The 14724-nt window shown below is 47.7% G+C and overlaps 1 protein-coding gene across 1 annotated transcript in view; it reads left to right on the top strand.

Annotated features, from left to right (window-relative positions):
* Nucleotides 1-11806, top strand: part of LPCAT1 (lysophosphatidylcholine acyltransferase 1) — a 162412-nt gene extending 150606 nt beyond the window's left edge. Inside the window, exon 14 of the mRNA XM_065398971.1 lies at nt 10201-11806. Coding sequence (XP_065255043.1) covers nt 10201-10382 — 182 coding nt within the window. The 3' untranslated portion in view covers nt 10383-11806. The remainder of the gene's footprint in view (nt 1-10200) is intronic.
* The last annotated feature ends 2918 nt before the right edge of the window (nt 11807-14724 follow it).

Genomic DNA, 14724 nt, shown 5'->3' with positions numbered 1-14724 from the left:
TTGGAACAGGAGAGATCAGAGAAATTCAGAAAGAGTCCTCACTCTTCTAAACCAGGAGCCCAGAAGAACAAATTCTCTATCCAAACACAACATCTTTACATCTGACGGCTCAGAAGTTGGCTGGCTGGGTACTATGGAGCTAGAAGCATTTTAAAACAGCCAAATGCAAAGGGATCCATCTAGGAATTAAGAATTTAGGCCATACCTACAGAATGGGAAACTGTATTCTGGAAACCAGTGACTGAAAAGTATCTATGGGACATAGTGGATAAGCAGCTGAACATGAGCACGCAATACAATGCTGTGGGGAAAAAGGCTAATATGATACTTATATGTATAAACAGGGGAGTGCTGAGTAGGAAGGTTATTTTACCTCTATATAGGGCACTGGTGAGGCTGATACTGGAATACTGCATCCAATTCTTGTGTCCATGTTTCAAAAAGTATGTTGAAAAATTGGAGAGGGTGCAGAAAAGAACCACAAAAAATATGCAAGCTTTGGAGAAAATGCCTTGCATTGCAAGACACAAGACTTAGAGCTCAATTGTTTAGTTTATCAAAAAGAAGATTGAGAGATGACTTGATTGCAGTGTATAAGTACTTCCATGGGGGGGAAAATAGCAGGTATTTAGAATATACCAAAGAGGTCTTTAATCTAAAAAAGAAAGGCCTAACAAAAAACAGTATCTGGAAGCCGAAGCCAGACAAATTCAAATGGAAATAAAGCACAATTTTTTAACAGTGCGGGTGATTAACCATTGGAAAAAACTATCAAGGGAAGTTGTGAATTCTTCTTCAAGTGATTGCTGTTGTGTAAAGCAACAAAGAGTTCTGTGGCACCTTATAGACTAACAGATGTATTGGAGCATAAGCTTTTGTGGGTGAATACATGCATGCATCTGACGAAGTGGGTATTCACCCACGAAAGCTTATGCTCCAATACATCTGTTAGTCTATAAGGTGCCACAGGACTCAGTCTGGATCTGTAAAAAGCAACAAACATGGCTACCCCTCTGATACTTGCTTTTGTGTATTCCCACAATAGGTGTGCATGCTCACCATGTACACCGGTGCTGGAAGTTTTTCCCCTAGCAGTACCTGTAGGGGAGAGCCCCAGTGACCCCTAGAGTGGCGCCTCCATGGCACGGTACAAGGGGTGCTGCGCACTCCCCCCACCCTCAGTTCCTTCTTGCCGCCAGTGAAGGTGCTTCGGAACTGCTCTGCTCCAGCTTTGCTGTAGGTCATCTCCAAAACTGCTTGTTCGTTCAGTGTATGGTACCTGTAGTTAGTTAGTTTAGTTTAGCTAGAGCACCCGGGCCAGGGCATGCCCCATGCCCCAGGTTTTAAGTTGTGCGACACTTGTAGGCGTTCTATGCCACTGAGTGATCCACACGCGGACTGTCTGCACTATTTGGGGGAAATCCATCTCAGCGATCGCTGCAAGATTTGCAAGTCGTTTAAGCCTCGGACCAAGAGAGAGAGGGACATTAGGCTCTGGGCTATTCTGATGGAGTCGGCGCTGACCCCGGCTCTGGCGTGTTGCTCCGAGTCAGCACCAGGCACCGCAGTGTCAGTGCGTGGCGACACTTCGGCGCCATCGACTAGTCAGCACCGCTCCCCATCCACAGGGCACGCCAAGAAGGCTAGAAAGAGGCCTTCTTCACCAGAGCACTGGAGTAAACCCGGGACAGAGGCTAGACCCATGTCGGGCAGTCCTTGATCCCCACTGGCCACTAGGCCTCCGATTCAAGTTGAGTGGAATAGCCTGGCCCATTCGGAGCAGGCCCACCGGATGTCCGGGTGCCCTCCACGCCAGAGGCCCTGCAGGCAGCCCAGGATGTTATGTCCATGCCGTTACCAGGAGCACCGCCGATGTCGGCCCCGTGCTCCAGAGGTAAGCCGCCGCTGGGATCTCCGCAGTTGCCCCCAGCTCGGTACCGGTCTTGGGAACGTTCTTGATGCCGTTCGCCGCCCAGCAACCGTTCAGGGCAAAGTCCACGTGGATCGCCGTCGATGTCTACCAGGGTGTCTGGTTGGATTCCGTCTGACTGAGACTGTTAGCACTGCTCCACCTCGAGGGGCGAACGCCGATGAGACCGAGGTAGACGTCGCCAACGGTCCTCGTCTCGGAGGGGTTATCGTAGCTGGTCATGGCACGGACGTCGATGTCGTTCCCGTTCAGCGTCCCGCTCCAGGACCCCATCACGGCACCGCCTCCGCAGCCCCGGGCGTCAATCGCCGGCATCTCACCATTGCGGGTCCGCCCACCGGAGCCAATCATGGAGAACCTGTTACTGACTGTACCGGTCCTCCACGTTGGGATCGCGGTGCCGTGGTCGGCACCGCTCCCAGTGCCGCCGCTCCTCCCAGTTCGGGCACAGAGGCAGGTCGTATGTCAACCCGGCCTCCCTTCGTAGTCGTCCATCGATGGGCCAGGCCAGCCAGGCCGAACAGCCGGCCCCGCCTGTGCCACAGCAGGTGCAGTGGCACGGGGCCCCGTAGCCAGCCCAATGGTACCAGTGGGAACCGTGGCCTCCGACGCAGCCCCCGGTGGGGGCTCGCTTGGTGGTTGGAGCCTCAGAAGGACCATCGGCCTCCCTCTCCAGACCACCGAGGAAGGAGTTGGTGGAACGTATATCCTTGGCACCGTGCCCGGAGACCGACCAGGTGGTGGACCCTCTGGTGCCGATGGACACCCAAAGTACCACGCCGGCCTCCTCTCCCTCCCCGGATGAGGCGATTACGCCCCTGCCTCCCTCCGTTCCACAGGAGGACTTTAGGGTCCACCAAGAACTCTTGAAAAGAGTGGTATCAAGCCTCCACCTCCAAGCAGAGAAGATGGAGGAGCCCTCCGACTCCCTGTTTAATGTGCTGTCCTCGGCACCAGGCAGGGTGGTCTTCCCTCTCCATGAGGGGGGGCCAAAAATTTCAAATGCCCTGTGGGCTGTATAAGTAGGGGCATTGCCAGCAGATCGAGGAACGTGATCGTTCCCCTTTATTTGACATTGGTGAGGCCTCATCTGGAGTACTGTGTCCAGTTTTGGGCCCCACACTACAAGAAGGATGTGGAAAAATTGGGAAGAGTCCAGCGGAGGGCAACAAAAATGATTAGGGGTCTGGAGCACATGACTTCTGAGGCGAGGCTGAGGGAACTGGGATTGTTTAGTCTGCAGAAGAGAAGAATGAGGGGGGATTTGATAGCTGCTTTCAACTACCTGAAGGGGGTTCCAAAGAGGATGGAGCTCGGCTGTTCTCAGTGGTGGCAGATGACAGAACAAGGAGCAATGGTCTCAAGTTGCAGTGGGGGAGGTCTAGGTTGGATATTAGGAAACACTATTTCACTAGGAGGGTGGTGAAGCACTGGAATGCGTTACCTAGGGAGGTGGTGGAATCTCCTTCCTTGGAGGTTTTTAAGGCCCGGCTTGACAAAGCCCTGGCTGGGATGATTTAGTTGGGAATTGGTCCTGCTTTGAGCAGGGGGTTGGACTAGATGACCTCCTTAGGTCCCTTCCAACCCTGATATTCTATGATTCTATGAAACACCGGCCTCATTGGCCCCATCTCCAAGAGAGTGGAACACAAGTATTTTGTACCTGCCAAGGGGCATGAATACTTATACACCCACCCTGCTCCTAACTCCCTGTGGTCAAGTCGGTCAAACACAGGGAGCGGTTGCCAGCCAGCCCCTACCCCAAAAAATAAAGATTTGCGGAAGCTAGACTCATTTGGAAGGAAAATTTATTCGTCCTCGAGCTTCCAGTTACGAGTGGTGAACCACTAGGCTCTCCTGGGCCGGTATGAGTTCAATCTGTGGGGCTCCCTACCCAAGTTCGAGGACTCCCTCCAGGAGCGTGACAGGAAGGAGTTCAAAGCGCTGGTGGAGGAGGGTACAGCAGCTGCCAGGGCAACCCTGCAGGCAGCTTCAGATGCAGTGGACACAGCCGCACGGTCCATGGCCTCAGCAGTGTCCATGAGAAAGGCGTCGTGGCTCCTGCTCTCTGGGCTGTCCAGCAAGGCGCAGGCCTCCCGGCAGGACCTCCCATTTGATGGCAAAGCTCTGTTTGCGGAACAAACGGATACATAGCTGCATGGCCTGAAAGACTCCCGCACGACCCTCCAGACTCTTGCGTCTGATGAAGTGGGCATTCACTCATGAAAGCTTATGCTCCAATACTTCTGTTAGTCTTAAAGGTGCCACAGGACCCTCTGTTGCTTCCTCCAGACTCTGGGTCTCTATGTTTCGGCTCCGGCTAAACCTAAGTTCAAGCCGCAGCAGACTCCTACTCAGGCCACCCACCCAAAATATGAGACCACTTATAAGAAGTTGCGGGACTATGAGAGGCGCCCACGGAGGCAGTCTCGCCCTGCCCCCCCAGCCTGGGTCCTCCAAGGGCAAGTAGTTGGGGAAAAGGCAGTTTTGATGGGACACCTGGGGGCGCCCTGCCACTTCTCATCAGGGATCTACCCCCAATAAAGCTTCCCTTTTCCAATCGGTTGTGCGCTTTCCTCCCAGAGTGGTCGCGGCTGACCTCGGACTGATGGGTCCTCAACACCATCTCCCAGGGCTACACCCTCTAGTTTACTTCCTCCCCGCCCAACAACCCTCCACCCCCATCCCTCCTGGGGGACCCCTCGCACAAGGTCCTGCTCGAGCAGGATGTGGGGCGGCTCCTGGGCCTAAAAGCGGTGGAAGAAGTACCCAGGGAGTTCAAAGGCAAGGGGTACTAATCCCAAAGGCCTACCTTGGACCTGCAAGGCCTAAACCAGTACATGTTGAAGCTCAAGTTCTGCATTGTCTCCCTGGCCTCCATCATCCCCTTCCTGGATGCCGGGGCCTGGTACGCTGCCCTCGATCTGCAGGACGTGTACTTCCACATTCATATATTTGAGGGGCATAGACACTTCCTCCATTTCACGGTGGGGCAGGAACACTACCAATTTACGGTCCTCCTGTTTGGCCTGTTCACTGCCCCCAGGATATTCACGAAATGTATGTCGGTGGTGGCGGCCCACCTCAGGCACTGGGGGGGTCCAGATCTTCCCCTATCTGGATGACTGGTTGGTCAAGGGCAGCTCCCAGTCACAGGTGAGGGATCACGTGGCGCTCCTTCTGTCCATGTGCACCACTTTGGGCCTGTTGGTAAACAACACCAAGTCCACGTTAGTCCCGGTTCAACACATTAGAGTTAATCGTGGCGGTCTCGGACAGGTTCGAGACCCTGAAGGGGCTCATCGCCACCATCACAAGGTTTCCAGTGACAATGGCCAGAGCGTGCCTCCAGCTCTTGGGTCATATGTCGGCATGCATGTATGCGGTCCATCATGCCAGACTCTGCCCCTCCAGCTCTGGTTGGCCTCGGAGTTCTCCCAGGCCAGGGACAGGCTGGTACTCACGGTACTCAAACCAGTGATCACCTCCCTGTGGTGGTGGTCCTCCCCGAGAAACATGCTCCAAGGCGTCCCATTCAGGGGCAGAGCCCTGGAGCTGGTGTCCGACGTGTCAGACCTGGGATGGGGGGCCCATGTGGGGAATGTTCATACCCAAGGTCTGTGGTCAGCTCGGGCTCTGACCCTCCACATAAATGTCAAGGAGCTCAGGGTGGTCTGACTGGTGTGCATGGCCTTCTGCTCGCACCTGGAGGGCCGGGTGGTCAGGGTCCTCACGAACAACACAGTCTCGATGTTCTACATCAACAGGCAAGGTGGGGCCCGATCTTCTGCCCTCTGCTGTGAAGCCCTCAGGCTGTGGGACTTTTGTATAACCCACGACATCTGCCTGCAGGCCTTCCATCGGCCAGGCGCCCAGAACAAGAGGGCGGATCACTTGAGCAGGGACTTCTGCTCTCAGCACAAGTGGTCTGTCCACCCAGAGGTGGTGCACAGACTTTTCCAAGTGTGGGGAACTCCCCAGGTGGACCTTTTCACGACTTGCAGAACTGTCTCTGTCCCTGGTTCTGCTCCAGGGGTGGGGCTGGGATGGGGCGCTATCTCCGATGCCTTCCTCCTGTCCTGGTCAAGCCAGTTTCTCTATGCCTTTCCGCCGTTCCTGCTGATCGGCAAGGTCCTGGAAAAGATAAAGATGGACAAGTCCCGGGTCCTTCTGATTGCCCCGGCATGATCCAGACAGCCATGGCCGTTGCCGTCCTGCCCGGACCTGCTCTCCCAGAATCAGGGCCACCTCCTCCACCCCAACCTAGTGGCACTCCACCTCACGGAGTGGCTGCTCAATGGTTAGGTAGGTAGGAAAGGACGTGCTCGGAAGGGGTTCAGCGCGTCCTCCTAGAAAGTAGGCGACCCTCCATGCACTGAGCCTACTTGGCAAAGTGGTCTCGGTTTTCCAGATGGGTGGACGAGTGGGGCATTTCCCCGGTGGCCGCCCCGATCCAGCTTATCCTGGACTACCTACTTCACCTTAGAGCCCAGGGCCTGGCGCCCTCGTCAGTCAAGGTGCACCTGGCGGCCATATCGGCCCTCCATCTGCCAGTGCAGGGCCACACAGTATTCTCCCATGCTATGACTGGCTGATTCCTTAAGGGTTTGGTTTGTTTCTCCCCATATGTTAGGCCCCCCATCCCGCAGTGGGTCCTAAACTTGGGTCCTCACGGGGCCCCTGTTTGAGCCGCTAGCCATGTGCTCCTGGTTACAACTCTCATGGAAGGTGGCTTTCCTGGTTGCAATCATGTCGGCTAGGCGGGTCTCGGAGCTCAGGGCCCTGACCTCCAAGCTCCCGTACACACTGTTTCATAAAGATAAGGTCCAGCTCTGCCCACACCCCTCGTTCCTCCTGAAGGTGGTCTCCGCCTATCACATGGGTCAGGACATTTTTCTGCCGTTCCTCTGCCCCAAGCCCCATGCGTCTAGTGAGGAGTGCCGCCTCCACACGCTGGATGTGAGACGGGCTCTGGCTTTCTACCTGGAGGGAACTAAGCTGTTCAGAAAGTCCTCGCAATTGTTCATTGCCTCGGCCGAGTGCATGAAAGGTCAGCTGATCTCCACTCAGCAGCTCTCCAACTGGATCACCTCATGCATCTGTACCTGTTATGACCTGGTGGGAATCCCTCCGCCACCAATTGTAAAGGTGCACTCGACTCAGGCACAGGCTTCATCGGCTGCCTTTTTGGCCCATGTACCCCTTCAGGACATTTGTAAGGCTGCCACGTGGTCTTCAGTTCACACGTTCACCTCACACTATGCAGTCATCTCCCAGACCAGGGATGACGCCAGGTTCGGCAGAGCTGTGCTCCATCCCGAGAATTTGTGAACTCCTACCCACCTCCAACAGATATAGCTTGGAATTACCTATTCTGGAATACACATGAGCAATCACTCGAAGAAGAAAAGACAGTTACCTTTTCCATAACTGGTGTTCTTCGAGATGTGTTGCTCATGTCTATTCCACATCCCACCCTCCTTCCCCTCTCTTGGAGTTGTCTAGCAAGAGGGAACTGAGCGTGGGGGGAGCACGCAGCACCCCTTATACCGCGCCATGGCGCTCCCCTACTGGTACTGATAGGGGGAAAACTTCCAGCACCAGTGCACGGGGCAAGCACGCATGCCTATTGTGGAATAGACATGAGCAACACATCTCGAAGAACACCAGTTATGGAAAAGGTAACTGTCTTTTCTCCAGCTCTTCATGTCTTCAGACCATGACTGGATGCCTTTCTGGAACTTATGCTTTAGTTAAACACAAGTTACTGGGATCAATATAGGGGTAACTGGGTGAAATTTAAGCGCTTGTGGTACACAGAAGGTCAGACTTGATGAGCTAATGGGTCCCTTCTGGCCTTAAACTCTGAGTCTGTGAAGCCCACTACAAAATTATTGTATAGTTCCATGTGGGGGAAAAAAATCCATCTAGGCTTCACTACATTGTGCAAATCTATTAGAAAACCTTACTCCCAAGATTTTGGATTGCAACTTTCAACTCAAGCTATGGGGCCTAACCATTATTTCTATCAGGGTCCACGTAGTTGCAGTTTCAACATGCCACCTTCCAGTACACATTCATATAGTGTTCAACCTTTAAATTATTTCAGAAATTTTAAAATGACTGCTCCATGCCTATCCCATAGTTTCTGGGCCCCCTCTTTCCTGGGACTTAAATGTAATTCTTATGGAACCTCAATCCAAGTATTCTCTCCACCAACTTCCCGGTGGCTATCACCTCAGCCAGGAAAGTTAGTGAGATTCGAAGCACTGATGGAAGACATACTGTCTTCCATGGGGATAAGGTGGTAGTGATACCCTATCCTAAATTTCTTACCAAGGTGATGTCAGATTTTCATTTAAAGCAAACCAACCTCCCCATTTTCTTCCCCAAACCACACTTAAACTAAGGAGACCATGCCCAAACTCCATACCACACTCAAGATCCATACTTTAGATGTTTCCAGAACTCGTCTTTATTATTCAGCTAGGGAAAATGTATTCAGGAAACCACTCTATTTATTTGTGGCATTGGGACAACCTGTGAAAGGTCAGACCATCTCTTCCCAGGGATTATGCAAGTGCATCAAAATTTGTTACCAACTAGCAGATACGCCCCTTCTCTCAAGTATTAGGGCCCACTCAACTAGAGACCAAGCAACCTCCGCCGAATGCCTAAGAAGTATTCCTACATCAGAGACTTGGAGCTCAGCCCATATCTCTACTAAACACTGCACCCTGGATTCGGCTGCTTGATCAGATGCCAAATTTGGGAGTGCATTTCTGCAATCCTTATTTAGATAACTATAGGTACGACTCCTCAGAACCGTTTATTAATCTGGCCAACTGCTAGCTCTTTACCATAAGTGAAATTCACACAGACAAAGCCTTGAACGATGAATGGTTATTTACCTTACCAGTAACTTTTTTGTTCTTTGAGATTTTTTTTTCCATCTGAGTCCCATGACCTGACCTCATCCCTGCTCCATCAGAGTCCATTTCTTCTGGGTTTATGATTTAGCAAGGGTCAGGGCCACTCTACGATATATGCCCTTGGATCAGAGGGCATGTGGACACGCAGGAGGCTGGTCGAAAAATTCCAGTCATACATGTGAGGCACATGCACATAAGTGGGACATAGACAAAAGGTCTTTGAAAGCCAATAATGTGATGTGCTTGACACATTCTTCTGCCGATGGATACTCCCTTTCTAGGCTGGCACCTCCTTAACCATTCATGTATATCAAGCATTAATCAGCATACATTCCATATTTTAACCATATTTTAATTTACTGTCTCCACCACTTTCGGGGTGTGTGCTAATTCATTTGAGACTCCCGGCCCTTTAATCACAGAGGGTGGGGGTCTGTCCTAGGAGCCGTTGCTATTACAATGAAGTGAAAGTCACTTAACGGCTTATAGTGTTTGTTTACATTGTATCTGTTACTTCAAGAACAAAGTCAATTAACTTGTTTGTAAGTTTTACATAGTAATAAAGTATCTTTCACAGGATAGATACAATCAATGGTTTCTACAGACAGTAGCTTACAAGTTTTAACAGAAGACCCAAGAGATTTTTGTACTTGGTGAAACTGTTGGATTTTAAAGTGTGGGGGACAGATTATGAGGGGGTCACTGTCACTTGGGGGAATCACTGTTAGTACCTTCTTTAATATTCCTACAGACGATCCCTTATATAGCATGTTTGTATGTAAAATACTATGAGGTATAGTGTGAATATAGCAATTGCTACAATTTGCACCTTGCTGCCTCCAAAGTCAGTGTCCTTTATAATCTGAAAATTGCTTCTTATGACTTGAGCTCTCCAAGGTATTTTACAGTTCGTCATGTCTGAGTAAATATTAGCACAATACTTTGTGGCAAGGTGCCAGTGCCAGTTCATTAATACAAAACAGAAGCTTTTTTGGCATAAAAAGGAAACCCTTTTTCACAAAGGGGTCTTGTTTGTTTCCTTTCCATTGTCACATCAATAGAAAAAATTAAAAATCAGGCTTTTCACAATGAGGAAAACTGTACTTACAAAGTGAAATGTTTTAGTTGAATTAGTAAATGAATACATTATCTGTTAATATAGCTTCTTACTAGAGGAGCAGTTGTGGGAAGCTGGATATTGAAAGGGGAGGAGGACAATAGTGACAGTTTTCCTCTCGTAGAAGAGAATTATCAGTGAATGGCTCTAAGTATCCAAAAGTTAGATGGTCTTTGTTTTAGTGGTAGTAGCTTCCATGTAACAAAAATGTCTGTTTTTAGATGACTTCTACAGATATACAGAAATGTATCCAGACTTTGCAGAAGAGTATCTGTACCATGATCAGATGGAAGTTGAGAATTGTTTGAAGACTTCTCTTCCAGCCCCTAATGGATTCTGTACTGACTTCAGCCCAGAAAATGCTGACGATAAAAAGAATCCCCTGCAGAAGAAACTGAATTAATACTGCAGACATCCTACTCCTCTCCTGGTGAGAGGAATATTTCCTTTCCTGGAATCTTCATAGTCACTCCAACTATAACTTTTGTGTGTGAAAGATTTACTACCTTAATACTGTTCTTTAATTCCCACATGCTGTATTTATCAATATCTTCAAGCTTAATTGTCCGGAGATGGGTTTTATTTTATTTTTTTCAGAAAGGTCTTTGAAAGCCAATAATGTGATGTGCTTCATTATTAATGTGCATACTTAAAGGGAAGCTACATATTTATTTATATTTGATTGGTTAGTTTCATGTACAGAATGTTGCACAAAGTGTGCATGTATAAAGAATTGTAGCTCATATGGTGGTGAGTGCACTTTGGTGATTAGTTTTTTTCCCTGTTTAGGAAGATGTTTATTTAGGGCCAGATCTGTTGTCCTTATTCACAGAGCAGTCTCACTGATTTCAGTAGGATTATTCTCATGAGAAAAGCAAGCACATTTTGGCCCCTTGTGTTGGTTTCAGTAAATAATGCAAGAAACAATTATGGAAAAAAAAATTTTTTTTTTTTTAACCAAGGATTACTTGCTTTTTATTTTTGTTGTTAAATGATAAAAGTTGTCTCTGTCTTTCAGTCCATTACATGGTAGAATCAAAAGCGAAGGGGCTTTAGTTCCCATACATTTATTCTCATATACTTATCTGCAGAACACAGTGAAATATGGAATGCTTTCAAAACAGACATGATATGTCTATGTGAACAAATGTGTGGCAAACAAACTATGCTTTCCATGCTTTTCTGTAAAATTATTCAAACATTTCCACTTATTAATTATATGAGGAATTTATTATAAACTAATTCCTTATGTATTTAATTTCGATATTAACCAGGAATCACACAGGTGCAGCTTCTTTGGTAAAAATCTGACGACAGATACACATGCACATGTGTGCATATACAGTCAAATACATGTTGTAATGTGGAATAAAGATTTTTATCAGCATGAATTTGGAAAGATTGCATTAGGAGTGGCAAAGCCATAAGTGAGTTATATAAGACATCCCAAAGGTGTGTATTCTATATGATTACCATGGTGTGTATTCTATATGATGCAGAAGTTACCAAAAAAAAAAAAATTAGGAATGTTTTACAGAAGTTTTAAAAAATGTTATTGGCACTATTTCTTATTTCTTTCCTTTTGTAAATGCAGGTACTTTAGTTACAAGGAATAAAACTGAGCAGGACATCAAAACTAATATAAAAAACTTCCCAAAATGATGTAGTTTTTCTGAATATAAAAATGTCAGAACTTAAAAGCCCAAAATGTGCCTTTAAGGGCTAGAAGTAATGCTGGGTCCCAATGGGACCAAAGGAATTTCTCTCCTTCTTAATGGTAAAAATTCTTAATCCTGCATGGTTAGTAACCCCATTACTAACCCTGTAGAGCTGCACTATATCACACTTCAAAACTCAGGCATTTTTATAATTAGAAAAGCAGCCACTAATTTAGGATTTGAATCTTGTCCATCCTGGGCCAACAAACCATGCTAATTTCAAGCCATGGGTGGAGAGGGGAGAGAGAAGAAGGAGGAAACCTTTCTTTGGCAGGTTGGTTTTTAAAAATGGCAGTTGCTTGAAACTGGTTAAGGTTTAGAATGTGTTCTGGAGAGACATATTAACATGTGGAGGGCAGATGATTTCATTGAAAGTAATCAATACATTATTGCACATATATATGCAAATTATCATACAAGTAGCACATTGGTGTGTATGGTATGCTACATACTATACATACCACACAGTAGAACCTCAGAGTTATGAACACCAGAATTACAAACTGACCAGTCAACCACACACCTCATCTGGAACTAGAAGTACGCAATCAGGCAGCAGCAGACACACACACAAAAATACAGTACAGTACTGTGTTGAACATAAATTACTAAAAAGAAAGGGAAAGTTAAAAAAAAAAAAGATTTGAAAAGGTAAAGAAACTGCTTATTTCATTTAAATTAAGATGGTAAAAAGCAGCATTTTTCTTCTGCATAGTAAAGTTTCAAAGCTGTATTAGGTCATTGTTCAGCTGTAAACTTTTGAAAGAACAACCACAACGTTTTGTTCAGAGTAATGAACATATCAGAGCTACGAACAGCCTCCATTCCCGAGGTGTTTGTAACTCTGAAGTTCTCCTGTATATGTGAAGATGCTCTCTCTATGTGGTATATTGTGCTTACTTATCCTCCTCCCCCTCCCACCCCCAGCCCTGGGACTTGCTCTAACATTATAAATTTCTGAGCAGCTTCAACCAGCCACCATTTTTAAAAGGAAATTAACCTGACAGAAAAAATTTTCCTTCTTTTCCCCAAATAGGGAATTCTACCAACACACTGAAGCCACAGTGGACTGAGAAACACAGTGAACAATATTCGTTCCTGGAACACTGACAGATTTAAGATCTAGTAACTTGCAGCAAGACGGGGCTAAAAATGGGAGTTTTTAGATGCTTGAAAAATATTGAAATTTTGACATTTTTAGGTATAATACAAGAAAAAATATTCTGGGTTAATTTTAGATGATGTTTTGGCACCTTCTGGCACTCTTACATTTGGGCTAATGCTGTCTGCAGCACCTAGATTTACAGGTGGAGGAATATTAAAAAGTTTCAATAATTTTAATCTAAAATCGTTTCTCTGTGACACGTGGGATATATAGAATACATCACTGTTTCTCAAACTGGGGTCACCGCTTCTGTAGGGAAAGCCCCTGGCGGGCCGGGCCGGTTTGTTTACCTGCCGCATCCGCAGGTCCGGCCGATCGCGGCTCCCACTGGCCGCGGTTCGCTGCCCCGGGCCAATGGGGGCTGCTGGAAGCGGCGCAGGCCGAGGGACATACTGGCCTCCGCTTCCAGCAGCCCCCATTGGCCCGGGGCAGCGAACTGCGGCCAGTGGGAGCCGCGATCGGCCGGACCTGCGGACGGGGCTGGTAAACAAACCGGCCCGGCCCGCCAGGGGCTTTCCCTACACAAGCAGCGACCCCAGTTTGAGAAACACTGGAATACATGGTGCAATGAGGTTTAATGTTTTTATCAGGAATCATTTGTGATGACCTACATAAATTGCTTATTGCAGGGATCTCAAACTCAAATCACCATGAGGGCCACATGACACCTTTTCATATAAAGATACAAAAGCCCGCCCCTGCCCCACCTCTTCCCACCCCTTCCACGCCCCCATTCCAACCCCTTCCCCAAAGTCCCCACCCCAACTCCGCCCCCTCCCTGCCCCTATTCCAACCCCTTCCCCAAATCCCCACCCCTGCCCTGCCTCTTCTCCGCCTCCTCCCCTGAGCGCGCAGCTCCCCGCTCCTTCCAGAAAGCGCTAAGCACTGCATGGCACGGTGGGGGAGGGGAGCTTGGCGGCCGCAGCAAATAACTCGTGTTTGAGATCCCTGGCTTATTGCTTTTCCTGTTGTTAGTAATGCTGCCATCCTATTCTTATACCAATAAAGCCCTTATAGCAGACTAAATGATCATGTATTATGTACTGAAGATAGCTATAGACTCAGCCAAAGATTCATTAATCTGAAGTTATATAACAAACCTTTTTGGAAAATCCCTAAGAAAAAAACAAAAAAAAAACACTTGTAAAAAAAAAAAAGGTAAAACTTTAGAAACCCAAGCTATCCAAAAATTCCACTTCTAACCTCCCTCCGCCCCGCCCCTGAAAAACAGAAGGTGTAGAAATGCTTAGTGAAGCTCTCCCAAAGAATCTTAACTCTAGCCCTCCACTGTTACCAATTTCCATATTCCAGCCTTCCTTCTTTCCTTACATACCTGCCATGTAAGATGTGATCTCTTAATTAGTGCTTTTTCCTGAATGTTTAATTAAAATTTTCATTTTTGTAAAGACTTTAAAAAGGCTATAGTCTGTGTCTGTGATTCTTACATTTGGAAATGCCAATATAACATGGATTGTATAGTCTTGGTTTTATAGATCTAATGCCATGTGTGATTCTTCACCACTAAAGTCATTGATCTTTCCCTTTTATTCCCCTAAGTAAGGGATAGAGGCTGAGGGAGTATGGCTAGATACATAAAGGAATGCCTAAATTTTAGGCCCCTTGAAAATCACAGGAACAACACTGCACTTTGCAAAGTCTGATTTAGGTGGTTAGGCTCCTTATACAGTGCACAGGGAGATCTACAAAAGCCAGCTTACTAGATAGGGAGTGACCTAAGCTAGTCAGCGGGAGATGCCAATGAGAAAGGTGTGTCCTAAAACCCACTCCTCTCATGGAGATAGGCAACTGAATCCAGGCTACCAGGAGGCACCTATGTCTGCTAGTGATTCACAACTGGGAAC

This window comes from Emys orbicularis, chromosome 2, assembly GCF_028017835.1.
Source record: "Emys orbicularis isolate rEmyOrb1 chromosome 2, rEmyOrb1.hap1, whole genome shotgun sequence".
In the NCBI taxonomy this organism is placed as follows: Eukaryota; Metazoa; Chordata; order Testudines; family Emydidae; genus Emys; species Emys orbicularis.
This window is presented reverse-complemented; position numbering and strand designations above follow the sequence as displayed.